Source organism: Silurus aristotelis (assembly GCF_946808225.1).
Source record: "Silurus aristotelis genome assembly, chromosome: 14".
Classification (NCBI taxonomy): domain Eukaryota; kingdom Metazoa; phylum Chordata; class Actinopteri; order Siluriformes; family Siluridae; genus Silurus; species Silurus aristotelis.
In genome coordinates, this window is record NC_139587.1 from 28,986,366 (window position 1) to 29,013,865 (window position 27,500).

General features: G+C 41.1%; 1 protein-coding gene and 2 long non-coding RNA genes across 8 annotated transcripts in view; 1 reads left to right on the forward strand and 2 right to left on the reverse strand.

Annotated features, from left to right (window-relative positions):
- The window catches only part of ppp6r3 (protein phosphatase 6, regulatory subunit 3), a 26,604-nt gene extending 1,992 nt beyond the window's left edge, over nt 1-24,612 (reverse strand). The window contains exons 1-22 of one of the 5 annotated variants that reach the window (XM_083561283.1): nt 24,486-24,612; nt 21,850-21,997; nt 17,733-17,966; nt 16,208-16,394; nt 15,642-15,779; nt 14,127-14,192; nt 13,621-13,733; nt 13,389-13,502; nt 13,097-13,226; nt 12,781-12,933; nt 11,318-11,473; nt 11,105-11,169; nt 9,793-9,908; nt 9,153-9,238; nt 8,983-9,069; nt 8,281-8,378; nt 4,516-4,570; nt 3,930-4,060; nt 3,556-3,677; nt 3,333-3,486; nt 3,156-3,244; nt 2,834-2,996 (exon numbers count right to left, since the gene is read on the reverse strand). In XM_083561283.1, coding sequence (XP_083417409.1) covers nt 2,834-2,996; nt 3,156-3,244; nt 3,333-3,486; nt 3,556-3,677; nt 3,930-4,060; nt 4,516-4,570; nt 8,281-8,378; nt 8,983-9,069; nt 9,153-9,238; nt 9,793-9,908; nt 11,105-11,169; nt 11,318-11,473; nt 12,781-12,933; nt 13,097-13,226; nt 13,389-13,502; nt 13,621-13,733; nt 14,127-14,192; nt 15,642-15,779; nt 16,208-16,394; nt 17,733-17,959 — 2,450 coding nt within the window. In that variant the 5' untranslated portion in view covers nt 17,960-17,966; nt 21,850-21,997; nt 24,486-24,612. Of the gene's footprint in view, nt 1-2,833; nt 2,997-3,155; nt 3,245-3,332; nt 3,487-3,555; nt 3,678-3,929; nt 4,061-4,515; nt 4,571-8,280; nt 8,379-8,982; nt 9,070-9,152; nt 9,239-9,792; nt 9,909-11,104; nt 11,170-11,317; nt 11,474-12,780; nt 12,934-13,096; nt 13,227-13,388; nt 13,503-13,620; nt 13,734-14,126; nt 14,193-15,641; nt 15,780-16,207; nt 16,395-17,732; nt 17,967-21,849; nt 21,998-23,846; nt 24,058-24,485 lie in introns of those variants that run through there. The other 4 variants (XM_083561285.1, XM_083561282.1, XM_083561286.1 and 1 more) reach the window with 4 other exon arrangements.
- On the reverse strand, nt 4,881-7,334 carry LOC310737130. Of its 2 annotated transcripts, none has more exons than XR_014536762.1 (2): nt 5,425-7,334; nt 4,881-5,349 (listed from the first exon to the last, which is right to left on the reverse strand). It is a non-coding gene; the product is annotated as an uncharacterized lncRNA (long non-coding RNA). The 2 variants fall into 2 exon arrangements; XR_014536763.1 differs by having other exon boundaries at nt 5,397-7,334.
- Nucleotides 24,613-27,069: 2,457 nt separating the features above from the next.
- Nucleotides 27,070-27,500, forward strand: part of LOC310737129 — a 1,386-nt gene continuing 955 nt past the window's right edge. The window contains exon 1 of the long non-coding RNA XR_014536761.1: nt 27,070-27,500. This exon is cut by the window's right edge and continues 242 nt beyond it. This is a non-coding gene — a long non-coding RNA (uncharacterized lncRNA).

Genomic DNA, 27,500 nt, shown 5'->3' on the forward strand with positions numbered 1-27,500 from the left:
TGACTTCTATAAACATTTATTATAGTCATTCAATTTACTGAAATGAGTTCCACACGTCCCCCTACTCACAGACATGCACACCTCCACTTTCTAAAGTGCTCCACCCCCACTCAGAAATGCTCCACCCACCTCTCATCCCGCACACAGCCACACCCCCATCCATCTCTCAGCCACGCCCATCCTTAACCGACACACCCCATCCATCCCTCACACAGCCACACCCCCATCTATCTCAGCCATGCCCCACCCATCCTTAACACAGCCACACCCCTCCCAACATTCACACAGCCACACCCCACCCATCCCTCACACAGCCACACCCCTCCCAACATTCACACAGCCACGCCCCCACCCATCCCTCACAGTACAGTACAGGGTCTTCAGCTGAACACATCTAACCTCAAATCATGAGGTGCCGTTTCTTCTGGTACCTACACTTCTTACCCCTAGTCCTCATTTACTCACAGCGTGAGGGAGTCACATCAGCACGTTCTGAATGAGAAAATCGAGTCAAGAGAAGTTACTAATGAGTTGTGGAGAGAGGAGGTGGAGCTTCTAACATTAAGGGGTCTCTAGTTCCAGATTCATACACTGCTCAGCTGATCTGCTGTGTTTTTTGGAGAAAGATGAGAAAACGTAAAAAGGTCGGCAGGTCTGCAGTGTGTGTGTGTGTGTGTGTGTGTGAGAGAGAAAGAGATGAAGATTGATTCTGACAATAACCGATGATAAGCACATGCCTAGTATTTATATGATGAACACTGTAATGACTGTGACCTAATAAAAGCTGTGGTATTTCTGTGACTCGAGGCCGTGGCTGAGCTGCGGCTCGGCTTCTACCGGAGCTCATGATCTGAGTAAAGCATCTGACTGTAGAACATGTATGTTATAAACCTGACCATCTGATTACATTCCTCATTAACAGGATATTTAAGTAAGAAATCATTTATTGTTGAAGACTGAGACCAGCTGGAAATCAGCGCTTTACCCTTTAAGGTTTTGTTGTGCAACACAGGAAACTGATATTTTAATTAGTTCTGATTGTTTTCATTAATAAATTCATGAATTGAAAGTGATTTGATTAACTTGTTAAAAATGCAGGATCGACATCTGCACGGAAATGAAAAGAAGTGAAGAATTATGGATGAGATTCTCTCAGCAAGAGCACATCCGATCATTATGGATTTAAAATGTCATTACTGTAATAAAGTAGATATGAGGTGGCATCAAAAAGTTTGGCAATTGGCTCTGTTTACACGGAAGTCTTTTCGAAGCGAGTCGAGCAGCTTCTGCTATTCACTGCATCTTCGTCTTCAGGAAGAGGGTGAAGCATGCAGGAGCCAAATCTGGCGATCAGGGTGGGTGTGGAAATGAGATCGTGTTTCCGGTGAGAAACTCGCAGGTGAGGAGGAGCTTGGTGACAGAATGCGCACGTGGCAACGCACGTGGCCAGAAAAGCACCAGTTGCACAGTTCGTGATGTACACAAGACCATGTCTTATTGCGCACTGAATTATAAAGGTCGGTGCTCCCTGTGACTGTGCCGCCTGTTGGTGTTTTAAACTATTTATTCATTTACCAAAAAGTTTCGAGACTAGATTTGTAACAACCAATTTTTGTTAGACAAGGACATTTACTGTCATCAGCAGCACGGAATTAAACGCAGAGATGAATATTGTAAAATAAATTATTATTATTATTATTCATTTATCATTCATTTTCTCCCGCTTATCCGTAATTCGGGTCGCGGGGGCAGCAGTCTAAGCAGACCCCCGCCTTCGACTGCTGCCCAATCCTCACAGCACCGTCCCTTACGGTCCCTCCTGCAGGTGGTGAACCCACGGGAAGGCGGCCCCACGTCACTCCGACCGCACGGACCTTGATATTTCCCTCGTAAGGGTTATTATTATTATTATTATTATTATTATTGTTATTATTATTATAGTGTAATTATTAGGACTGGACTCTAACACAACTGCTGAATGGAGCATGTTAAGTGACAGCGTTATTTGATACTGAGACCTGATGAGACACATGCAGATGGAGAAACACAGGCGAGTGCGTGCGTGTGTGTGTGTGTGTGTGTGTGTGTGTGTGCACACGTGTGTGTGTGTGTGTGTGAGGACTGAACAGCGCACATGTAAACACAGACACTGCTCCTCCTGTACATACCGATAGGATTTCAACACTCTGATCCCCCACGCACGCAGAGAGAGAGAGGAAGCGCATGGTCAACACTCTACTACACACACACACACACACACACACACACACACAGCTCTCACACTACACTTACACACTCACACCTGCCTTTCTCATGCACGCAACACACACACACACACACACACCTGTGGCCCACGCACACACAGTAATAGAGAGAGAGACAGAGAGAAGCTCATTGAATTGAAAGAAACAGTGAGAGACAAAACAGATGGTAGATCTGTTTTAAAATAAGGAGAAGAACGACAGACAGGATACGAGCAGAGCCAGAACAGAAAACTGGAACAAACAAAAGGATAAATTGAGAAAGTGACCGTCAAAAGAAAAGATACACAATCTGACCAACTAACAAAATACACAGAGGATGATGGGGAGGAGAGAGAGAAACAGTGTATATAAAGAAATGAAGCAGACACACAAAGAGAGAAACAGACTGTACAGAGAGAAGCAGTCAGACAGAGAGGAGGACAGATATAAACAGTGAACAAGAAAATTGTGTATGTGCATGTGTATAGTAGAGTAGGTGGGTGTATGCGTGAGTGGACTGTGTGTGTGTTTGATGCGTGTGCGTCTGTATGGTGTGTGTGTGTGTGTGTGTGTGTGATGTGTGTACACACCTCTTGAACACAGCAGTTTCGGTTTTGGCGTCTACAGTAAGGCTGAGTGTTTCCTTCATGGAGCCGTTTGTGACTGTCTCAGTGATTCGGTCCACTGCTGCCTCGTCTTCCAGATCACACCCTCTGGACTGAACAGCTGGAGACACCTCCCACTGAGATGTTCCTGGAAAGAGGAAGATGGAGGAGAGACAAAAGTAAAGCCACACTCACACAATCCCCTGCTCTAGATTTTGGCACAATATATTGTTTACAGCAGAGCTGTGTGTGTGTGTGTGTGTGTGTGTGTGTGTGTGTGTGTGTGTGTGTGTGTGTATGCACTTACCTGCTGGTGTGTTAACGCCCAGAGGGTCTGCTGGCTCCGCACTCGTCTCCATGGCAACCGGGGAGTTGCTCCTCAGGGGGTCTTTGGGGCTGTAGAAATAAAATCTGTTCATGATGCCTACTGACCTGATAATGGTCACCCCCCACCACACACACACACACAGTGGAGCTTGCTCACCTGACGGGTGTGAAGCTGGAAAAGTTGGCCCAGCCTGTTTCTGTGGCGACAGTGTTGGTGGGCGTGCTCCATGTGGAGGGAGAAGAAGTGGGTGGGGCCAACGAGCCTCCCGTTTCCATGGGGACATCATCAAAGTTGGCCATCCAGGCAGGACCTGAAACAAGTTACGTTTTAGTGAGGTCCATTAAAGTTAGAGAGAAACTGTGATGTCACTTCTTGTCACCTTCTCCACTGTCCACCTCCATGCGATCATCACCCGCTTGGTTTGATGCCTCAAACTGGTCTCTCTTCACATCCTCCTCCTCGGAGTCTGTACTCTCCTCACTGTCTGTACTGCCTGAGCTCCTGACACACACACACACACACACACACACACACACACACACACACACACACACACACACACACACACACACACACACACACACACACACACACACACAGTGTGAAACAGATATATGGAACACCAGTGTAAAAGTTTGTCCCTGATGAAGAAGCCCGTGACGACTGTGGAAAAACTCCCCGAGATGCACAAGGAAGAAATCAGGTTCTCACCCAGGTTATACAGGTGGAGCTAAAAAATAAACAAACAAATACCTGGAGCGTCTCTGAGCTTCAGGAGCAAACGTCACATCCTTCTCGTCCCAGATGTCCTCCTCGTCTGAACCAGTGTCCTCAAACTGCTGGATCTTCTCCTTACAGCATGCCTCGAACAGAGCCATGTTCGCCTGGAGAACACACACAAACACACACTAAAATTAACATACTACACACTCAGGAGGAAAATAACACAATAAAACAAACATTTTTGTAAAATATTTTAAATATATTGTAAAAAATTAAATGTCAGATGACTTCAGTTTTCAGCATCGAGCTGCAGAACCTTATGAATTTAATTGATCTCTTTCTAAATTAACAATTTTTCCCATTTACTCTAAAATATCTGACACTCATCGGGTACATCGCAAATCTATCAGGGCAAAAGATAAAGCAGTGTGTTTAATTTTAGTGGTGATACACACACACACACACACACACATTAGAGGCCAAAATGCTGTATAAATATTAGACTGTTAGTACAACAAATGAGTTTAGGTGCAGGTGGATGGAAGACACGTGTGTGTGTGTGTGTGTGTGTGTGTGTGTGTGTGTGGTAATGAAATAAAACACGTCACATACTTACACTCTCGTTTGTATTCAAGGAAAAATTGATGTCTGATATTCTATCAAAGGGAATACTGAAAGGTTAAAGAGAACAGAGTTTAGTTCAGTTAAGTAGGTTACACACACACACACACACACACACACACACACACACACACACACACACACAAGCAAAGCAGTTCAGTAAGACGGCTCATTAAATGATCCACAGACTTCCATATCTGATCCCAAACCAAAAATATTATTTTTGTGAAATATTTAATTGTATTCAGATGGGAGGAGATTGCTGACACGTGCATATGGCTGAGGGTTCAGGAGGTATGTGAGATGATCAGACATTCATCAGACATCCTGACTATCACTGAGTGTAAATGTGAGTCTAAGATTTGATAAATTGGGTAGATATCAATTTAAAATATTTAAAGACAAACACACAATACGTGTGAAATCAATCGAACATGGAGGTCTGTGGAAAAATACCCACAATGCACATCACTAGCCACTGCTTTTATTCCATCAGTGATCAAACATGGACTCATTACAGACTAGCATATGTGCATCGGTTGCTATGGAAACTAGGCAAACATGCACATGCAGAGATCTTATATCTACAACACATCTGGTAAAGTGCACATTAAGTCCAGAAGGTGGTGATTCATTCTCTATAAGAGCAGCTCCGACAGTAGCGCAGGTTTAGATCACGTTAGCGTTTCCATAGAAACGGCTTGTTCACAGGGACGTGTACAGTGCAGTCCACTGATTATAAACAACTTGATCATTTTAAGATATTTAAGTGACATGTATGGAAGGAGTCTCCAGTGTCAGTGAACCCCAACCTCAACATGAGATTAAACTATAAATTAATAAACACCACACACACACACACACACACACACACACACACACACACACACACACACACACACACACACACACACACACACACACACACACACAGAAAATTGTAATGACTGATGAAATAAAAACAGGTCTTGTTTATCTACAAAGGAATTCAACCCAAAGTAGAATGTCAATAAAATGTAAATTTCCTCTGTAGGTCAGATGCAGCTGATCAGACGAGATCAGATCACAGTCCGAGTCTGTGCTGGAGTTAATGGTTTAGCAATAATCAAGTGTATTGCCTCCAGTTTGGCATGGTGTAGATATTAAAAAGGTAAACTATGCCAAACTGATGACCGGCATGTTCATAATGTTAAATTATACATGTCTGTATTTTTGCAGTTAAAAAAAAAGTATAAAAATATTCACAGTCTTTAAACTCGATTATGTGTTTTATTTATTTTTTTTTATAGGAAATGTTTAGAAATTATTTTAAAAGATTTTAAATAAAACAATTATTTCTTACTTAATTCCATTTATGTATTTTACAAAATTAAATAAATTAATACTCAAACGTTGGGGTGTGTGTGTCCGTGTGTGTGTGTGTGTACACTAAATATAACACCATGTCTATGTGCATTAACATTCATACCAACATCCTTTCTGTCTTATTCCTGTAAATATACACTATATTACCAAAAGTATTTGCTCGTCTGCCTTGAACTTGAGTAACACCTGAGTCTTAATCCATATGGTTTAAGATGATGTTGACTCTTTGCAGCTAGAACAGCTTCAGCTCTTCTGGGAAGGCTTTCCACAAGCTTTAGGAATGTGTTCATGGGAATGTTTAACTGTTCTTCCAGAGGCACATTTGTGAGGTCAGACAGTGATGTTGGACGAGAAGGTCTGGATCACAGTCTGAGCTCTAATTCATCCGAAAGGTGTTCTATTGGGTTGAGGTTCAGGACTCTCTGCAGGCCAGCCGAGTTCTTCCACACCAAACTCACTTCTCCATGTGTTTATAGATGTTGCTTTGTGCACTGGTGTGCAGTCGTGTTGGAACAGGAACGGGTCGTCCCCAAACTGTTCCCAGAAGCATGAAGCATGAGAGCATGAAATGGTCCAAAATGTCTCGTTATGCTGAAGCATTAAGATTCTTTTACTGGAACTGAGTGTTCGAGCCCAACTTCTGAAAAACATCCCCACATCATAATCCCCTCCACCAAACTTTACACGATGCAGCCAGACAGGTAGCGTTCTCCTGCCACCCACTGAACCCAGACTCGTCTATCAGTTTACCAGACAGTGAAGTGATTCTTCACTCCAGAGAACACGTCTCCACTGCTCTGGAGTCCAGTGACCTCGTGCTCTACACCACTGCATCCGATGCTTCGCATTGCACTTGGTGATGTAAAGCTCGGGTGCAGCTGCTCGACCATGGAAACCCAGTCCATGAAGCTCTACGCACTGTTCTTCAGCTGATCTGAAGGCCACATGAAGTTTGGAGGTCTGTAGCTATTGAAAGTTGGTGTTCTCTGTGCACTACGTGTCTCCGCATCCGCTGACCTGCTCTGTGGTTTTACGTGTCTGAGTTTCTGTCGTTCTCAATCGCTTCCACTTTGTTCCAACACCACTAACGCTTTACTGTGGAATATTTAGTAGTGAGGAAATTTCACGACTGGACTTATTGCACAGGTGACATCCTGTCACGGTACCACGCTGGAATTCACTGAGCTCCTGAAAGACACACATCCTTTCACTAATGATTGTAGAAGCACCTGCATGTCCAGGTGATGATTTTATACACCTGTAACCATGGAAGTGATTAGAACACCTGAATCTAGTGATCTGGATGGGGGACTGAATACTTTTGGCAGTATAGTGTGTGTGTGTGTGTGTGTATAATCCTTTTATTTGATACTTTACAGGGTTCCCACTCTAAACCAAATTCCCTGACTTTCACTTGTTAAAAAGCTGAATTCTATAATGAACAGGAAAACAGGCAAATAACGACTGATTTACACAAATCTTCAGGCACCACAAGATTTCAGCCTCCTAGGTCTTTGCTGCTGTAAAGTGGAGATGTGCCCCACTGTGTCTCACACTACTGTCACTGGGTGATGAGCACTTGGGCTGAAGCTGATGCTCCTGTCAGCTTCATACCCGTCTGCTGTGAAGTGCTCCCTCTCCAATATCTGATTTAAATGTACGGTTTGTGAAACTCCTATCGAGCCGTCTAGTATTTTTAACACCCAGTCTCTGTAGTGGTCATCTTACAGCCAAAGCTGCTGAAATGGACATTTTTCTGGCATGTTTGCTTTAGTTAACAGATACAGCCTGATGACCAGTTGACCAGCAGGAAGGGAATAAATTTGCACTGAAAAACACGAACCGTAACAACGGGCAAAACACGTGAAACAATGCGAAAACAAACAAAAACACAGTACAGAAAAATGACACGTGACAAATGTAAACTAACGCGTAAAATCCCTGATTTTCCACGACTTGGACAAAACATATATTTAATTCCCTGACTTTCAATGTCTGGGATAGACTTCTTAAAATTCCATGATATTCCAGAAATTCCATGCCCAGTGGGAATGCTGACTTCAGTTATATTTTATTCTTTTATACTTATAATTTTATTAATTTAATTTTTATATTTCTATTGTATTTACACTTTGTAAAAAGCATTTCAATACACGCACTCTGTATAAACGTGTATGTGACAAATAACATTTGATCTGATTATCAGCAGACATGTCTGATCTCGTCTGATTGCTCATCTGAGTAAAGGGTTGGAATCCTTCACATTTATTTTTGATTTGAATTCCAGGTTGTACCCCTGATTAGCCCAGCACAGCCCCGTTTACCCTCCTGGAGACCCCCCACCCCCACCAGGACCCCGTGTGAGAGGAAATGTTCATGCAGGATGAGTACTCACTCCACCACATCGTCCTGATCCGCAAACTCTTCGTCATTGAAGCCGAACTGCTCAATAAAATTGGACGTCATTTGTTGCATCTGATAATCAGAAAAGGCCTGGCAAAGCCCAGGACCAGCGATAATGATATAGTCGACAATAAATCACCTTTACACAGTTCATTAAAGAACATACACACCCTCACACACACACATTAGCCTTAATAAACACTGCTTTAGTAACGTCATTTCATATTAGTGTCACATTGAGTCGAAGAAGACGGTGTTAATTGTTTAATTACAAACACTAAACCCAGTGTGTGCACGAATGAACCGGAAACGTTTAAGGACACAAGGTTCCTGTTCAAACAAGATTAGTGTGTGTGTGTTTCAGAAATTGTGGATTGGGTTTACAGAAATCTTGATAATGCTGCAGAGCATGCGGGTGACTAACACATGACACTGCCCCCTAGTGGACACACTTTACAGTCAGTGCTGAATTGAGTTAAAGATTAAATGCCATCATAACTGTATTAAATCAATTCTGGGTTCTGTAAGGATGGTTCCCTGAAGGGGGTTCTGACCGTCTCAGAGTTCTTTTTTTGGGAAGCATGGCTCTTGTAGGGTTCTAACAAGCGAGGAAGTGACTCTGATCCTGTGTGAATGAAAGACGTAATAATACAGATGGTGGTGTGGATCAGGTTGGTGAAGCTCATGCTGTTACCTGCTGCAGAGACGAGTCGTGGTGAAAGCCGCCGTCTTTAAAATCGCCCTCGTCGTCGCTGGGGGAGTGAATGTGATGCGTGTTAACCTGCAGAACACACACACGTTACCGATGCTCACCCATATACCCACAATACACCCCCTCCGAATGATCAGACACGCAGCACTTACTAAATCTACAGTGTTTTTCTTGTTCGTGTCTGCTAACTGCCCTGAGGAGAAGGCCTCCCATCTTTCCCGCTCATCTTCCTGGAGCTCTGCAACACACACACACACACACACAGTACATTAGATGTTAAGCAGCACACCTCAAAGTTAAACATATGAGAAATCTGATAAGATTGTGTGTTGATCCCTAAACCCCAGGACCTGTGTCTACACCTCTACATATTACACAGCCATATTTAACACACAGCCCAACTTATTTTTTCCACACACACACACACACACACACACACACACCCATAAGACTTGTTATGGTTACACAGGGGAGCATTATCTCGACCCTGTCGCTTTTAATTAAAAGCGTTTCCACACTGTGAACCTATAAATTGTCTCTCTGCACAAACCCACGCTGAGCCTTTTGTCCAGCTTTTGAGATCAGAAGGAAATGTAAATGTGGACTTTGCCTAAACCGTTGCCATGGAAGCAGAGCTGTTATGATGAGGGATATAAATGTATAAATGACTGGGCAGAATGCAGACAATATTTATCTATTTATTTATTTTATACAATGGTATTGTTCGTCTGTAGTAATTGTACACACACACACACACACACACACAGTGTGTATACAGAGAGTGAGATGTACCTGAAATGAGCTGCTGAATCTGAACACCGTTCGGACCCTTATCACTGTTGTGCACTATTGAGTTGGAGATTCTGGTAAGATGCCCCATATAACCTCTCCTACGCCCTCCTTCAGCCCTGAGAGAGAGAGAGAAAGAGAGAGAGAGACACACACACAAACACTTGAGATTTGCTCCAATAACAGAAAGCTGATTGGCTGCTGCATGTGTGTCTCATGTAAAGTCATACAGTGCATCTGGAAAGTATTCACAGCACTTCAGATCTCCACATTTTGTTGGAAATTTTGTACAATTCATTATTTTCCTTAAATTTCTAATTACAACGTGAACGTTTGTTTGAAATATTTGCACATTTATACAAAAGAAAATGTACATAAATATCACAGCTTTTGCTCAGTATTTTGTTGAAGCACTTTGGCACCAATTACAGACTCAATTCTTTGAGTTTGATGAACCTATTTTTGGGCAGTTTCTCCTATTCCTCTCAGCAGAACCATTGAAGCTCTATCAGATTGGATGTGGAGCGTTGGTGCACAGCCATTTTCAGATCTCTCAGATCTCTCAAGGTTCAATCAGGTTCAAATCTGGGCACAGAGTTGTCTTCTGAAAGGTTCTCCTTTCTCCACAGAGAAACGCTGTAGCTCTTTCAGAGTGAACATCAGGTTCTTGGTCACATCCCTGACTAAGGCCCTTCTCCACCGGGCGCTCAGTTTGTCCAGGCGGCGCCGCTCTAGGAAGAGTCCCGGTGGTTCAGAACTACTTCCATTTACGGATGATGGAGGTCACTGTGCTTATTGGGACCTTCAATGCTGCAGAAATGTTTGTCTCCTTTGTCAGATCTGCGTCTCGATACAATCCTGACTGAGGTCTACAGACAATTTCTTCTACTTCATGATTGGTTTGTGCTCTGACATGCACTGTAACTGTGGGACCTTCTATAGACAGGTGTGTCCCTTTCCAGATCATGTCCAATCAATGTATTTTTTTATTTATTTTATCAGTTTTATTTTTAATACATTTGCTCAGATTTGATTTAAAACACATTTGATGTCGTCATTATGGGATATTGATTATAGAATCTTAAGAAAAATAATGAATTTAATTCATTTATGAATAAAGCTGTGAAAACTTTACAGATGCAGTGTAATACAGCAAATTATATTTAAACTAGTGAAAGAAAGAAAGAAAAAACTACACCACCACGGAAACAGAAAAAGTGCTGCATGAGCATTTAAAGGCTGCTTTCAAATTATTTCAGACCTACAACAGCAAATCTAAGACTCTATGGAAACCCAGGAAGTGATTGAGACTCACTGTTCTTTCTCATTAGAGCTCCACGCCTCCAGGATTCTCTGTACCAACCGACACTTCTGAAACATCTACGATAAAAATACAGTATGCAAAATAAATCACATTACGCACGTACATATATATATATGTGTGTGTGTGTGTGTGTGTGTGTGTGTGTGTGTGTGTGTGTGTGTGTGTGTGTGTGTGTGTGTGTGTTGAACGAGGGCCGACACTCACGTGTGTGATGAGGATGTTTTCCCGGACCGGCTCCTGATCGTCATCTCTGTTGATCTCAGAGTCGCTCTGGGTCGGAGGCATGGCTAATATCATCGCTATACAGATTTCTACTTGTATGTGCAAGAAGTTATTCCAAATGTATTTAAAATACATATCCTGTAAAACAAAACAAAACAAAAACACTTAAACATGAAGCAGGTCCAAGAGTTTTATTTCTCAGACACCACAGCAATTTCCCCAATTATTACAATTTATTATATATAGAACAACATGTAATTACAGGATGTGGATGTGCAGAAAAGCCCAAGATAAAAGCTGATATTGATGTTTGCAGAGTGAAACTGACTGAATGGATCAAAATAACATTAATAACATTCTTATGTGAACGTTTTCTTCTCTGGTTTGTCTCCAAATTCATCTTGTAAAAATCCCTGTATTTACTATAGAAGTTCCACCACACGCAAAACTCCTCCATGGAGCTCAGTGGGGTCATTTAGATCCAACTGACAAAAGCAAACTACCTGTGTGTTCAATGCTCTGAACTCCTTCCAGCCAATCACAATCCACACCTGAACTCCTTCCAGCCGATCACAATCCACACCTGAACTCCTTCCAGCCAATCACAATCCACACCTGAACTCCTCCCAGCCGATCACAATTCATTATTCACACCTGAACTCCTCCCAGCCGATCACAATTCATTATTCACACCTGAACTCCTTCCAGCCAATCACAATCCACTCTTCATACCTGAACTCCTTCCAGCCAATCACAATCCACTCTTCCCACCTGAACTCCTTCCAGCCAATCACAATCCACTCTTCCCACCTGAACTCCTTCCAGCCAATCACAATCCACTCTTCCCACCTGAACTCCTTCCAGCCAATCACAATCCACTCTTCCCACCTGAACTCCTTCCAGCCAATCACAATCCACTCTTCCCACCTGAACTCCTTCCAGCCAATCACAATCCACTCTTCCCACCTGAACTCCGTCCAGCCAATCACAATCCACTCTTCCCACCTGAACTCCGTCCAGCCAATCACAATCCACTCTTCCCACCTGAACTCCGTCCAGCCAATCACAATCCACTATTCCCACCTGAACTCCGTCCAGCCAATCACAATCCACTCTTCCCACCTGAACTCCGTCCAGCCAATCACAATCCACTATTCCCACCTGAACTCCTTCCAGCCAATCACAATCCACTCTTCACACCTGAACTTCTTCCAGCCAATCACAATCCACACCTGAACTCCTTCCAGCCAATCACAATCCATTATTCACACCTGAACTTCTTCCAGCCAATCACAATCCATTATTCACACCTGAACTCCTTCCAGCCAATCACAATCCACTATTCACACTGACCAGAGTGTAATGAACACAGGAAAATTGTTTTGATGATACCTTTAAGGTGTATGCCCTTGGTGTCTGTGTATGTGTACCCAAGAGAGACTCACAAGAATGATTCCCAGCATGTTGAGGTTAATGAGTTCCTGGTTGATGATGTGTGTATTGGTCTGTAAGAGACTGGCCACCAGTCGCACCACATTGAGGCGTGTGTTTCCCACTGGTGGGTCCAAAACACCCCATGTTGTCTTCAACACCGTTTTCTGATCACCAAACAAACAAACAAAAACAAAAAGTTCAGCATTATTTTTAACTGTAACTTTCCAGACTTTGTTCTTCATCACTTTCGATATCGTACCAGATCAGTGAGTGAGTGTGTTTACTTTTGATCTGATTTTAGTTTAGTGAGAATGTGGTGACTCAGACCTTAGGAGGCTCTAATAAGAGCTGATGGAAATCTTTTAGTCTGGGTCGAACTGCCTCCAGGATGCTCTGATTGACTGAGAACGACGGGTGGTTCATACCCGGAGGACAGAGATCCAAGTGACCCTCAAACCTACACAAACAGGTATAGACACACATCAGCTTTACAGAAACCTGGACGTAGATAAATAATTCAGAGACGACACGAGGAAGAACCGGAAGAGAAGCAGTCCTGCAGGGTGACAACTAAGAGCGAGATTATAAAATCAGTAACCAGTGAGTCGAGGTCACTTACGCTGGTCTCCGTGTCTCAAAGAGCGTGAGGAGGATCTGGATCACGCTGACGATCGCAGACTCGTTCTTGTCTTTGTCGAAGATATTGGACAGCAGCTGCTCTACAGTCTCTTGTCTGGGAAAGAAACAGACATGATATGATGATGATGATGATGTGTGTGTGTGTGTGTGTGTGTGTGTGTGTGTGTGTGTGTGTGTGTGTGTGAGAGAGAGAAAAAGAGAGGGAGACGCACTTCTCCAGTGTGGCAAGCAGAGGGTCAGGTTCTGAGGAGCCCTGCACCTGGAACATCTGATCTCTGCTCAGGCGAATGATCTCACACAGTGATTGAGACGCATTCGAGTGCCTCTGAGAGAAAATAACAATAAAATATTAATAAAAATATAAATTAGGACCAGATATTTTAAATATCAAACCAAAAGCATGTGCTGATATTAATACTGACTGCATTTCACTGATTTGATCATATAAATAAATAACTGCATGATACTCTTTCATTAGTGATTAAATAAAGCGGTTGTCTGAACATTATCGTGATGAAATCAGCTGATACACTTGTCTGAAATATCAGGGATGTTACAAGATCATCACATTGAATCTCAAATCACAAGTATTTCATTATTTATTTATATAAACCTTTATAACACTTTCACACTTTTTTTTACCAACCTTTAATACAAACAAACAAAATGAACCAACGAGCTGTCAGGGGGTAAATCCTGTAAATAAAGACTGACTCACATCCTCATCCTGAGAGGGCTGTACCATGTCCACCAACCGCTGGATCACCTTCTCCTCATTCAGCCACTGAGGACACACACACACACACACACACACACACACACACACACACACACACACACACACACACACACACACACACACACACACACACACACACACACACACACACACACACACACACACACACACACACACTGAACATAACTGTGCACCAGGCTTATTAAAATTAAATTTTTCCTGCATGGTCAATTTATTATTGTGCAAGAATCCCCCAAATTCTTACTTTTTATGTACCGTAATTCCCGGACTATAAAGCGCACCCATATATAAGCCGCACCCACTGAATTTTACAAATATTTGGATTTTTAACATAAATAAGCCGCAGTGTCTACACTGAAACTAATGAACTTTACACAGGCTTTAATGAAAGACACGTTACACACGGTGTAACGGGTGAAATATGTTGCGCTTCCTTTAAGAGCATAGCGGTATTTTGGGAAAAGCCTGGCACTGCATTTTTCCGCTATTACTGCGTGTGTGCAAGACCGAGGAATATGTCCTTATTATTTTCTGATGCTCATTTCTAAGTTTCTTTGACTAACCCGTAACGCTGTTGCCAAGAATAATAAAAACAGCACTAGTTTTGGAAACCTGTCTGTGTTTATATGATTTGTGTTGTAACTGGAGTTAGCGAGCTCCTCCCTTCACCCAGACTCAACGCGTTACAACGGCTTGTATCTAAACAGTAGCCCACCAAGAAAGTCATTGTTCACTGTCTTCCTCCTTCCTTTCACAACTATTTCTCTCGGGAGTTTATCTTTTGGCATCGTCGTGCGTTTAAAAAAAAATGTTTTTTCTCCCGATGCCGTGCAGCTCAGAACACAGGCGAGGTGCGATTTTTCGTTTCCTTTCAGAAATTTCATTGGTCTAATGTTATGTTATGTTAAAATACGGTACACACATTATACTGATTGAGACATAACTGAGAATGAGTCTAGACCAAGGGTCACCAACATGATGCCCGTGGTCACCAGGCCTTTTCTAAAAAATAGCTCACCATAACTGCATCTAATTTTTTTGTTGCAATTCTTTTTGTAATCACTCTTACACTGGTATAAAGTTATATATAGATAGATAAGTTTATATAAATAACATTTTGCATATTGATATTTATCTGTTTCCTACTTTGTTAAATCATTGTTGATAATTATTGTGAGAAATCATTAACATGATCAGTGTCTTCACATAGATGAATATCATTCATTATTAATAATAACACAATTAAAGGTAAATTGAGCAAATGTGTTATTGCAGAAGTGTGGATCAAACTGGTAGCCCTTCACATTAATCACTACCCAAGAAGTAGCTCTCAGTTTCAAAAAGGGTGGTGACCCCTGGTCTAGACGTTAAGGGGGTGTGGTGCAGTGGTGCTGGCTGCGGAAACTTAAAGGGAAGGGGCGGGTGGGGGTGGGGTGGGGGGGGTTGGATTAGCATAGACCTGAAAGTCCTCACGTTTAAAACATCCTGTCTGAGCTGCTGAGGTTCAATGCAGGTGAGCATCCTGAGCAGCAGGTCCATGATGGCTGAGGTTCCTATGTGCTTAATCATCAGATCCACAAAGTCTTCTCTCTTCCTCAAGAACTCCACAATCTACACACACACAAAATTGCATTTGATGCTGACATTACCTCTTTTGTTCAATAAAGAACGCCATATCAGGTGTTTATCTGCCACAGTTACATTCAAAGTAGTTTCTGTTCTCCCTCACGTTATAGCAGCTATAAACATGCTCTGTTCTCTCGCCAAGTCAATAAGCCAAAAAAAACAACAACAATCCATCATGTTATCGAGAAACCATAAAGAAGTTGAAACGCCTCTGTGCTGAATTTAAAGTTACAGTTTAACCTTGTGACTGTTACTAGAGACTCCTTCCATTCATGATCGATTAAAACATTCATACTTAAATCTACAGCAGTTCTGATGATTCACATCATCGCACCAGTCCAGTTAATAATGAACAGCAACTACCAGTTACACATTACTGCTCCGGTTCAGAAACTGGTGATGGTTGCGCTCACCTGCTCTGGTTTCCTCCCGATGAGGATGCTCAGCACTTTACTGAAGAAGCTGGCTAGAAGAGGGTTGAGTGGCGGCTCATTCTGCAGGAACCCGTACAGCTTCATGAGTAAACTCTCGTCCTCGCCTAAGCGGTCGTTAATCTGACCCACATCTGATGTGAGGAGCTCACAGGATATGTTCGGGTACCTGAGGAGTCGCACAGACCGAATTACTGGTGACATCCCAGCATCATTTTAATACAACACAAGGAGAAAACTGTACTGTACAGAGAGGAGAGAGAGACATGTACGTTATTGTGACACCCTCAAAACTCAATAAAACAGGGGTCCAACAATGCCATTGTTAAAATTTAATTTCATGCCTGTATTTGATATTAAAGGTCAGCTTTCAAACTAAAAAAAGCCCCTTAGTTATTAAGAGGTCGAGGCACCGATAGTTGATTGTAAAAATTCATATCCGTATCGTGTCTGCCATAATACAAAGCGGCCCCTAGAGGCGCATCACTGATGCCAGGTGCTGTTTGTTTTTACATGCGGGACTACGTGCTGCACGGAGAGCGCTATATAATGTTTATCATTTATTAATTACATAATATCTAGAAATTAATATATTCATATTTCCTCTAGCACATTTCCATGATTCAGTAGTTTAATCAGTAAGTACTATCCAACCTAGCGATCAGTAAAACTGCCCGACTTTTAGTTATTAACGTAGACTAAATATTTATTAGTCACCCACAAACCTTTTGCATATGCATAAGCAAGAAATGTTTTGATTTCAATAGCAATGACAATTAAATGACATTATGATGGTAATAATGCACTTTTAATAGGTGATATATTATTTGTCTGTACGGAGGAGAACAAAAACTAATCTAACATCAGGGGCACAAAAATACATTTAATATCAAAATCGCCTCAATAATCCTAGTGGTCATTCCGGCCCGTCATTTTTTGTTACAGACTCGCACCTCACAGTAAGACTGAAACACAGAAGCGAGCCACAGACACCAGATTAGCATCAGTAAAGCCTCAGAAATTACAGACACTTCCTGTGTGGAAATATAGACAGGGGTGAAGAGAGAAAGTACTGGACCCTGACTTCTCAGGCGACACTCATTACAGGCTGTAGAATAGAGAAATATACAGCGATAAATAAAGCTGATCTTGTTTCCTGTGTGGGAGTGCCAACAAGCCTAATCACTAAAATAAGAGTCGCAGATTCTCTCTATTTTTTCCCCTAATAAAAATGTCACCCCATTGATGTCTACATGTTTTATTATTAGTGTTCAATCTCATGAACATTGAAGAATACATGGCCTGTGAATGAGCTGTTGCTATAGAAACAATAACATTAGAGCGAGCACATAAATATAAACCTGGCTGGGTTACACGCTTCATACAATAACAAAACACAGCTTCTGACCAATCAGATTCAACCGTTCCAATGTGAAGATAATTTGTTAATCGGTGTAGTGTGTACAGGTGTAGCCGTGCAGGTGTGTGGGATGTGTAGAGATCTCACTTGTATTTGATTTTCTCCTCCACGTCGTCGCTGGGCTCCTGCGTGATGAAGACCACCAGGTCCTCCATGCACTGAGGTCGGATCAGGAAGTCCACCAGCTTGTGGTTCTGAGCTTTACACTCCTGCAGAACATCCTCCTCATCCATCACCTCCCGCAAGGTCACATCCTCTTTATCCAGGAGTGTGTCGATGTGAGAGGTGGTGTGTAGGTCAAACTTCCAAAACATGGCGCTTCTGTGAACACAGCACCGTGTGTGTGTTATTTTTTTTTTACATGATAAATAAATAAATTAGTTGAGATTGTATATGATTTAACAGAACAAGTCTGCTCTAAAAGAATAATTTATTAGCATCAGTATGAGCTGTAGGAGTGTTCAGGTTGTGTAAGTTATGCTGAGTGCTGTGTAATAATTCATTTATGGTGAATATGTGATGGAGTAAAGAAGTGTAGCGCAGTGTAGAGTAGAGTGAATACACTACCCTACTCACATTACATTAGAGGTAGATTAGAGTAGTTTAGTAGCGTAGTGTAAACTACAGTACAGTAGTGTAACAGTAGTGGTAGTGGTGTGGTAGTGACAATTTGACTCACCACATTTTCTGTGTAAAGCTGCTTTGAGACAATGTTCATTGTTAAAAGCGCTATACAAATAAAAATGAATTGAATGAATTGAATTGAACAGTGTAGTGTGTAGTGTAGTGTACAGTACTGTATTGTGCAGTAGTGTAAAATAATGTATAGTAGTGTAAAGTACAGTAGTGTAGTTTATAGCAGAGTATATTATAGAGTACAATACAGAAGTGTACAGTAGTGTATAGTAGTGTAGTGTACAGTAGTGTAGTGAGGTGTAAAGTGGTGTAGTGTACAGTGGTATAGTGACGTTTACAGTGGTGTAGTGTAGTGAGGTGTAGTGTACAGTGGTGTAGTGAGGTGTACAGTGGTGTAGTGAGGTGTAGTGTACAGTGGTGTAGTGAGGTGTAGTGTACAGTGGTGTAGTGAGGTGTAGTTTACAGTGGTGTAGTGAGGTGTAGTTTACAGTGGTGTAGTGAGGTGTACAGTGGTGTAGAGAGGTGTACTGTACAGTGGTGTAGTGAGGTGTACAGTGGTGTAGTGAGGTGTAGTTTACAGTGGTGTAGTGAGGTGTACAGTGGTGTAGAGAGGTGTACTGTACAGTGGTGTAGTGAGGTGTACAGTGGTGTAGTGAGGTGTAGTTTACAGTGGTGTAGTGAGGTGTACAGTGGTGTAGAGAGGTGTACTGTACAGTGGTGTAGTGAGGTGTACAGTGGTGTAGTGAGGTGTAGTTTACAGTGGTGTAGTGAGGTGTACAGTGGTGTAGAGAGGTGTACTGTACAGTGGTGTAGTGAGGTGTACTGTACAGTGGTGTAGTGAGGTGTACAGTGGTGTAGTGAGGTGTACAGTGGTGTAGTGTACAATGGTGTAGTGAGGTGTACAGTGGTGTAGTGTACAGTGGTATAGTGTAGTGAGGTGTACAGTGGTGTAGTGTACAATGGTGTAGTGAGGTGTAGTGTACAGTGGTGTAGTGAGGTGTACAGTGGTGTAGTGTACAGTGGTATAGTGTAGTGAGGTGTACAGTGGTGTAGTGTACAATGGTGTAGTGAGGTGTACAGTGGAATAGTGTAGTGGTATAGTGAGGTGTACAGTGGTTACAGTACAATGTTGATGTATATGGTGAGTTCTCCACACTCTCTGAGGTAAAGTTTTGTGTTCCGCAAGGATCTGTCTTAGGCCCACTGATTTTTTCTTTATATCTGCTGCTTCTGGGTGAAATTATACATAAACATGGTATTTGCTTCCATTGCTATGCTGATGATACACAGCTGTATATTTCAGCAAAGCCAGATAAGAAAGATCATCTTAACAATGTTGAGGAGTGTGTAAAGGACATTAGACAGTGGATGCTTGATAACTTCCTTCTGCTCAACTCAGATAAGACGGAAGTACTTTAACTAAGACCACATGCAGCTAGAAGTAAACTTTCCGATTCCGTAGGTCTTTCAGTGTGTACTGTCTGGGTGTTGGAGTAAGAGCAGAAATAAGCTTTAGTTAGTTCAGAGTGCAGCAGCAAGAGTCCCCACTAGATCTAGAAAATATGATCACATCAGCCCTGTTTTAATCATCAACACTGCTCCCAATTACATCTCACACTGATTATAAAATACTACTACTGACGTATAAAGTACTTAACGCTCTCATGCCGCAGTATCTGAGAACTTCTGTACCAGGATGATCCTCCTTTTAGCTCTGCTGCCAGAGTGAATCTTGCCGGAGTCCAAACTGCACAGTGGCCTTAACTTTTATACAACAATCAGGAGACTTAATAATCTATCTCCATCTCTATCTCTCTCTCTCTCGTTAAACATGCTCCTGAGGTAACAGTGATCACTGTTCCTGCTCCTCTCCCCTCCGTGGATCTTCCCACTTCGTCCAGGTCTGCCTCTGGATAGTGTTATCTCCGACTGGAGGCGACTCTGTGCAGCTGGGGACGGTTTCTCATCAACACCTTGGGTGGTTCCATGGAATTCCAGAGTCAGAACGGGCGCTTTGAGGATAGATTGGACTGTAGTTAATGTCAACAGTCTGCTACAGTGACTCAGACTACAGTTTGCTTCTGATCACCATCACTGCATCCCGCAACATCTTATGGGGAGTTTTTCCTTGCTACAGTCCCCACCGGCTTCTTCATCAAGGACAAACTTACTTATAAAGAACATATTCATATGGTGTACAGTAGTGTAGTGTACAATGGTGTAGTGAGGTGTACAGTGGTGTACAGTGGTGTAATGTACAGTGGTGTAGTGAGGTGTACAGTGGTGTAGTGTACAATGGTGTAGTGAGGTGTACAGTGGTGTAGTATACAATGGTGTAGTGAGGTGTACAGTGGTGTAGTAAGGTGTACAGTGGTGTAGTGTACAGGGGTGTAGTGAGGTGTACAGTGGTGTAGTATACAATGGTGTAGTGAGGTGTACAGTGGTGTAGTAAGGTGTACAGTAATGCTGTGTACAGTGGTGTAGTGAGGTGTACAATGGTGTAATGTACAGTGGTGTAGTGAGGTGTACAGTGGTGTAATGTACAGTGGTGTAGTGAGGTGTACAGTGGTGCAGTGTCGTGTACAGTGGTGTAGTGTACAGTAATGCTGTGTACAGTGGTGTAGTGAGGTGTACAGTGGTGTAGTGTACAGGGGTGTAGTGAGGTGTACAGAGGTGCAGTGTCGTGTACAGTGGTGTAGTGTACAGTAATGCTGTGTACAGTGGTGTAGTGAGGTGTACAATGGTGTAATGTACAGTGGTGTAGTGAGGTGTACAGTGGTGTAATATACAATGGTGTAGTGAGGTGTACAGTGGTGTAATGTACAGTGGTGTAGTGAGGTTTACAGTGGAGTAGTGAGGTGTACAGTGGTGTAATGTACAATGGTGTAGTGAGGTGTACAGTGGTGTAGTGTACAATGGTGTAGTGAGGTGTACAGTGGTGTAGTGAGGTGTACAGTGGTGTAGTGAGGTGTACAGTGGTGTAATGTACAATGGTGTAGTGAGGTGTACAGTGGTGTAGTGAGGTGTACAGTGGTGTAATGAGGTGTACAGTGGTGTAGTGAGGTGTACAGGGGTGTAGTGAGGTGTACAGAGGTGTAGTGAGGTGTACAGAGGTGCAGTGTACAGTAATGCTGTGTACAGTGGTGTAGTGAGGTGTACAGTGGTGTGGTGTACAGTGGTGTAGTGAGGTGTACAGAGGTGCAGTGTCATGTACAGTGGTGTAGTGTACAGTAATGCTGTGTACAGTGGTGTAGTGAGGTGTACAATGGTGTAATGTACAGTGGTGTAAAGCAGTGAGGAGTACAGAAGTGTAATGTACAGCGGTGAAGTGAGGTGTACAGTGATGCAGTGTACAGTGGTGCAGTATCGTGTACAGTATTGCAGTGGTGTAATGTAGTGAGGTGTAGTAGTGAGGTGTACAGTGGTGTGGTGCAGTGTAGTGAAGTATGGTGTAGTAGTGAGGTGTACAGTGTAGTGAGGTGTAGTGTAGTAGTGAGGTGTACAGTAGTAGTGAGGTGTACAGTAGTAGTGAGGTGTACAGTAGTAGTGAGGTGTACAGTAGTCCTACCTGAGCGTGACTAAGCTCAGAGGGTAAAAAAATATTCTGATTAAAAAGAAAACAACGCTGAAGCTCTTTGTGACTTCTGGCCCATTCCAGGCACTGCAGGTATGAAAGAGAGACAAATGCTGAAGAACCACAGACACTCAACACACACCTGTAACACAACAAACACACAACCATGGTTAGATATACACCCGGATCATTACTCCATCATCACCTTTATAAATAAAATTGTCATTAAAAAGTCCAGAGTGTGTGAGGAACAGTACTCTTTATACATGAAGGAGTGCCAGGGATCAAACTAAACCAGGATCTCATATTGATATCAAATTCTTATTAACTTGACATGATAAATCTCTCAGATGTGTGTTCACAGATCTTTAATATGCACACTTTACATTTAACATCAAAGTTTCCAGAACTGTCTTTCAGTACTTCTTACATGGAACCACAATAACGTTTGTGTAACTGTTTAACCCACACACACACACGCACGCACGCGCACACACACACACACACACACTAAACTGAATGCTGTGGTTCAAGTGTGAACAATGAAGTGAGACACACTTGAAAGGATTCCGATGAGAGATTTACTTCATTACCTTGTATATCCATTTGCAATAAATATTTGAGGTTTGGGTCTCAAACGTCTTGTTAAAGAACAAATCAGTCAAGTCTACACTGATGTCTCTACTTTCTGTTCAGAAGTGTGTCCATCAAATGTCACTAAGAGAGGGTGAAGAGTTCCTAGGCCCCGCTCAAGAACAGACGTGTCTATACAGTGACCCACACACACTTCACGTCGTGCATGAACACTCCTTACACAGGTCCCCAGTGTAAGTGCTGCCATGTCTCCAAGAGACAGAATGAGGAAACGAGTGTTTACTGCTGCTATAAGGGACGTGACGTCACACCTCACCTGAGCTAGGATTCCAGGTATTCCAAATATACACAGGTCCAATGTAAACTCATTAACCACTTATAACACAACGTGTGTAAAGTGTGTCAGAGTTGTCCATTGGAAACCTAGTGGCTCTGTGTGTGTGTGTGTGTGTGTGTGTGTGTGTGTTCCAGTATACAGTAATATTGCAGAATATTTAGTTTATTTTCCTCCATTATATTTTGTAATTAATTCGACAAACACACAATATACATTTACTAACAATTATTCACCAGTAGAGTCAATAAATACATTAAAACGCTTAATTCTAGTTAAAGGTTTTATTTTGAGTAAATTCCTCCTCCCGTCACAGCCTCAGCACAGCCACAGCTAGCATGCTCGCTAACACCACGAACCTGTAACAGCTAACAGCAGCGGATATTTACATTTAAATCGCAGTTGAACTAAAAATAAATAAAAACCCGGGTTGTGTATTTGACACTTTCTTATGTGTTGTGAATGATTTTAAAAAGGAGAGGCCCTGGTATATTAGCTGCTCATGCTAATGCTAGTCACGTCAAAGTTAATGACAGACCGGCCCGGTTAGCATTAGCGTCTCTAAGCTAAGCTAGTGTATGTTTTTTTTTTATTATTAAAAAAATACACATAAATAAGAGACTATGTAATTTCAGCTCGGATATTTTTTCTGTATATTAGCAACGATAAAGTTGTTTTGTTTTTCCGTAAACCTTATTTTTTTATAAAAAATTATGTCTAAAAATGTTTCATAATATACACCGGCTACACTGAAACTTAGCGAGCTGAACCCAATCCCAAATCACTCCACCCTCCTGACACATGCGCACTACAGAGGATGGTACTGAACAGCGTATTAAGTGCACTAGGCTGCGGGTTGAGACAGATTTGGAACACTTCTAGTACCGCCCCTAATTCTGACCCGAGCTGCTAAGGAAGCACTAATGCTAGGCTTTTCTAAACTAGCAAAATCGGTTAGCCTAGCAAACTATGCTAAGCTAAAGCTTCGCCAAAAAAAAAAAAAAAAAAAAAAAAAAAAAAAAAAACGAGAACTGCACGAGACAAAAAAAACAAGTTACATTACCGATTTAAGATCCCGACATGAAGCTCAAGGAGGAACTCTTCGGATAAAAGTCTCACCAAGGAAAATATATATGTATAAAAGTAGAAACATACAGATAGCGGTGAAAAAAATTAACTGCTGACGATAAGAAGAGACTGTGACAGGCGCCAAAGCCACACAGAGCGCTCAGCACCGAACTTTTCAAGATGGCGGCGTCGTCAGCCCCCTTCCCCCCACAGCGCGGCCACACAGCCGTCAATCAAACCGCTTCCTGAACCCTTATTGGTCGACAGACATGTCAATCATAAACCGGTTTTTTTTTTTTACAATATACTTGAGAAACAAAACTAATATTTTCACTTTCCACCAAAATTCACACGTGTTTCATAAATCATAAAGTCATTAACACAACATACAATGTATTTATTTCCAAACGGTTTAATTAATTTTATTATATTATATTTTTTATATATATATATATAAACGGTTTTTTTTAACAACGACTAAACACGCTCACATTACTGAAAACCAATCAGCTTCCAGGTTGCTAAAAAAATTCTCACTCTGATTGGTTATTACGATTTTTAATCACCGCCCAAAGACCCGCCTTTAAAAATTAAAAAAAAAAAAAAAAAAAAACGAAACCGCGTAAAAATCTACCGTTTTTCATTGAGCGCGACAGAAGAACATCGCGCTGATCTACGCACGAGCGCGCCATATGTCGTTTCCGGTAATTCCGCTGCGCTGCTGCACGCGCCCGACTGTTGGACCGCCGAAGAACCGCGAGGAGGCGGGGCTTACTAAGCTTTACAACCAATGGGCTTTCCCTCTCGCCCTAGCAACAACATGACGTCACTGAGATTGACACATACCCGACCAATCAGCGGCCAGGGCTCGTTCGGTTAGTGTTTAAAGCAGAGTTAACCACGTCTTATATCTAATAATAATAATAATAATAATAATAATAATAATAATAATAATAATACAAGTAAATACTAAATAATAATGAATAAGTATATTAAATACTTTAGTGTAAAATATTTTTAAAACAAATATAAATAATATAATAATAATCAAACTTTAAAGATTTTTGCACTGCATTGTGAACAAATTCACTACATTCTGCAGTTTACATTCACAGAATTTACATTCACAAAAAACGTCTGGTTTTTTTGAGTGACTTATATTGGTCTGATTTATACACCTGAGCAGGTAAGGGTTAGGGGCCTTGATCAGGGGCCCATCAATAGAAACTTGGTGGTGATAGGATTCGAACTGATGACCTTCTGATCAAAACTCCAACACCTTAATTATTGAAGCTCTCAGTTCAGGTCAGGTCAAAATGTTTTTAAAAAATGTTAGGAATAAAAGAAAAAGAAGAAAATGTTACTATGTTTAGTTCAGAAACATGAACAATAATAATAATAACAATAATAATAACAAAAACAATATTTACTATTATTCATATTATTTAATAATAATGATTAAAATGTTATTATTATTATTATTATTATTATTATTATTATTATTATTATTATTATTATTATTATTATTATAAATCGTGAATTTTATTTTTATTTTTTCTGTTTTGGATCTGTGCACAAATTAGTGTTGTATTCATCTCTCTGCGAAGGATAAAGATGTACTGCAGTAGTTCATATTTGTAGTTTAGATGTACTGCAGTAGTTCATATTTGTAGTTTAGATGTACTGCAGTAGTTCATATTTGTAGTTTAGATGTACTGCAGTAGTTCATATTTGTAGTTTGGATGTACTGCAGTATTTCATATTTGTAGTTTAGATGTACTGCAGTAGTTCATATTTGTAGTTTAGATGTACTGCAGTAGTTCATATTTGTAGTTTAGATGTACTGCAGTAGTTCATATTTGTAGTTTAGATGTACTGCAGTAGTTCATATTTGTAGTTTAGATGTACTGCGGTAGTTTATATTTGTAGTTTAGATGTACTGCAGTAGTTCATATTTGTAGTTTGGATGTACTGCAGTAGTTCATATTTGTAGTTTGGATGTACTGCAGTAGTTCATATTTGTAGTTTGGATGTACTGCAGTAGTTCATATTTGTAGTTTGGATGTACTGCAGTATTTCATATTTGTAGTTTAGATGTACTGCAGTAGTTCATATTTGTAGTTTGGATGTACTGCGGTAGTTTATATTTGTAGTTTAGATGTACTGCAGTAGTTCATATTTGTAGTTTGGATGTACTGCAGTAGTTCATATTTGTAGTTTAGATGTACTGCAGTAGTTCATATTTGTAGTTTAGATGTACTGCAGTAGTTCATATTTGTAGTTTAGATGTACTGCGGTAGTTTATATTTGTAGTTTAGATGTACTGCAGTAGTTCATATTTGTAGTTTGGATGTACTGCAGTAGTTCATATTTGTAGTTTGGATGTACTGCAGTAGTTCATATTTGTAGTTTAGATGTACTGCAGTAGTTCATATTTGTAGTTTGGATGTACTGCGGTAGTTTATATTTGTAGTTTAGATGTACTGCAGTAGTTCATATTTGTAGTTTGGATGTACTGCAGTAGTTCATATTTGTAGTTTAGATGTACTGCAGTAGTTCATATTTGTAGTTTAGATGTACTGCAGTAGTTCATATTTGTAGTTTAGATGTACTGCGGTAGTTCATATTTGTAGTTTAGATGTACTGCGGTAGTTTATATTTGTAGTTTAGATGTACTGCAGTAGTTCATATTTGTAGTTTAGATGTACTGCGGTAGTTCATATTTGTAGTTTAGATGTACTGCGGTAGTTTATATTTGTGGTTTAGATGTACTGCGGTAGTTTATATTTGTAGTTTGGATGTACTGCGGTAGTTTATATTTGTAGTTTGGATGTACTGCGGTAGTTTATATTTGTAGTTTAGATGTACTGCGGTAGTTTATATTTGTAGTTTAGATGTACTGCAGTAGTTCATATTTGTAGTTTAAATGTACTGCGGTAGTTTATATTTGTGGTTTAGATGTACTGCGGTAGTTTATATTTGTAGTTTAGATGTACTGCAGTAGTTCATATTTGTAGTTTAAATGTACTGCGGTAGTTTATATTTGTAGTTTAAATGAACTGCGGTAGTTTATATTTGTAGTTTAGATGTGCTGCGGTAGTTTATATTTGTAGTTTAGATGTGCTGCGGTAGTTTATATTTGTAGTTTAGATGTGCTGCGGTAGTTTATATTTGTAGTTTAGATGTGCTGCGGTAGTTTATATTTGTAGTTTAGATGTGCTGCGGTAGTTTATGTGCAGTAAAAACCTGGAAAAGAATTAGCAGGAAAGTCGCGCTCCGTAAAATAGAACCTTTATTATATATAAAAATGTATTTAATAGAAAAAAAATCACAGATGTGCATTACAGGAGGCGTGTGCACATTACACCGCTGAGCTGCAGCTGAGTGGCAGTGAGAAAGCTGCACATACACGCTAACTACACGCTAACTACATTTAATAAAAACTCATCACAGGACGATGAGACATGGAGAGGAGGGGGGTTTAGATGAAGAGCACCTGGAGGAGATGATAATGAGTTTACAAGTTCATTCATTTAGTAGTTAACGAGGTGATTTCAGCTTCAGTTTAATATCAATCAGAGAAGAAGAGAGGAAAAAAAGACAGAGAGAGAGAGAGCTTCTGATTAGTTGGCATTGTGGATGGTGGCAG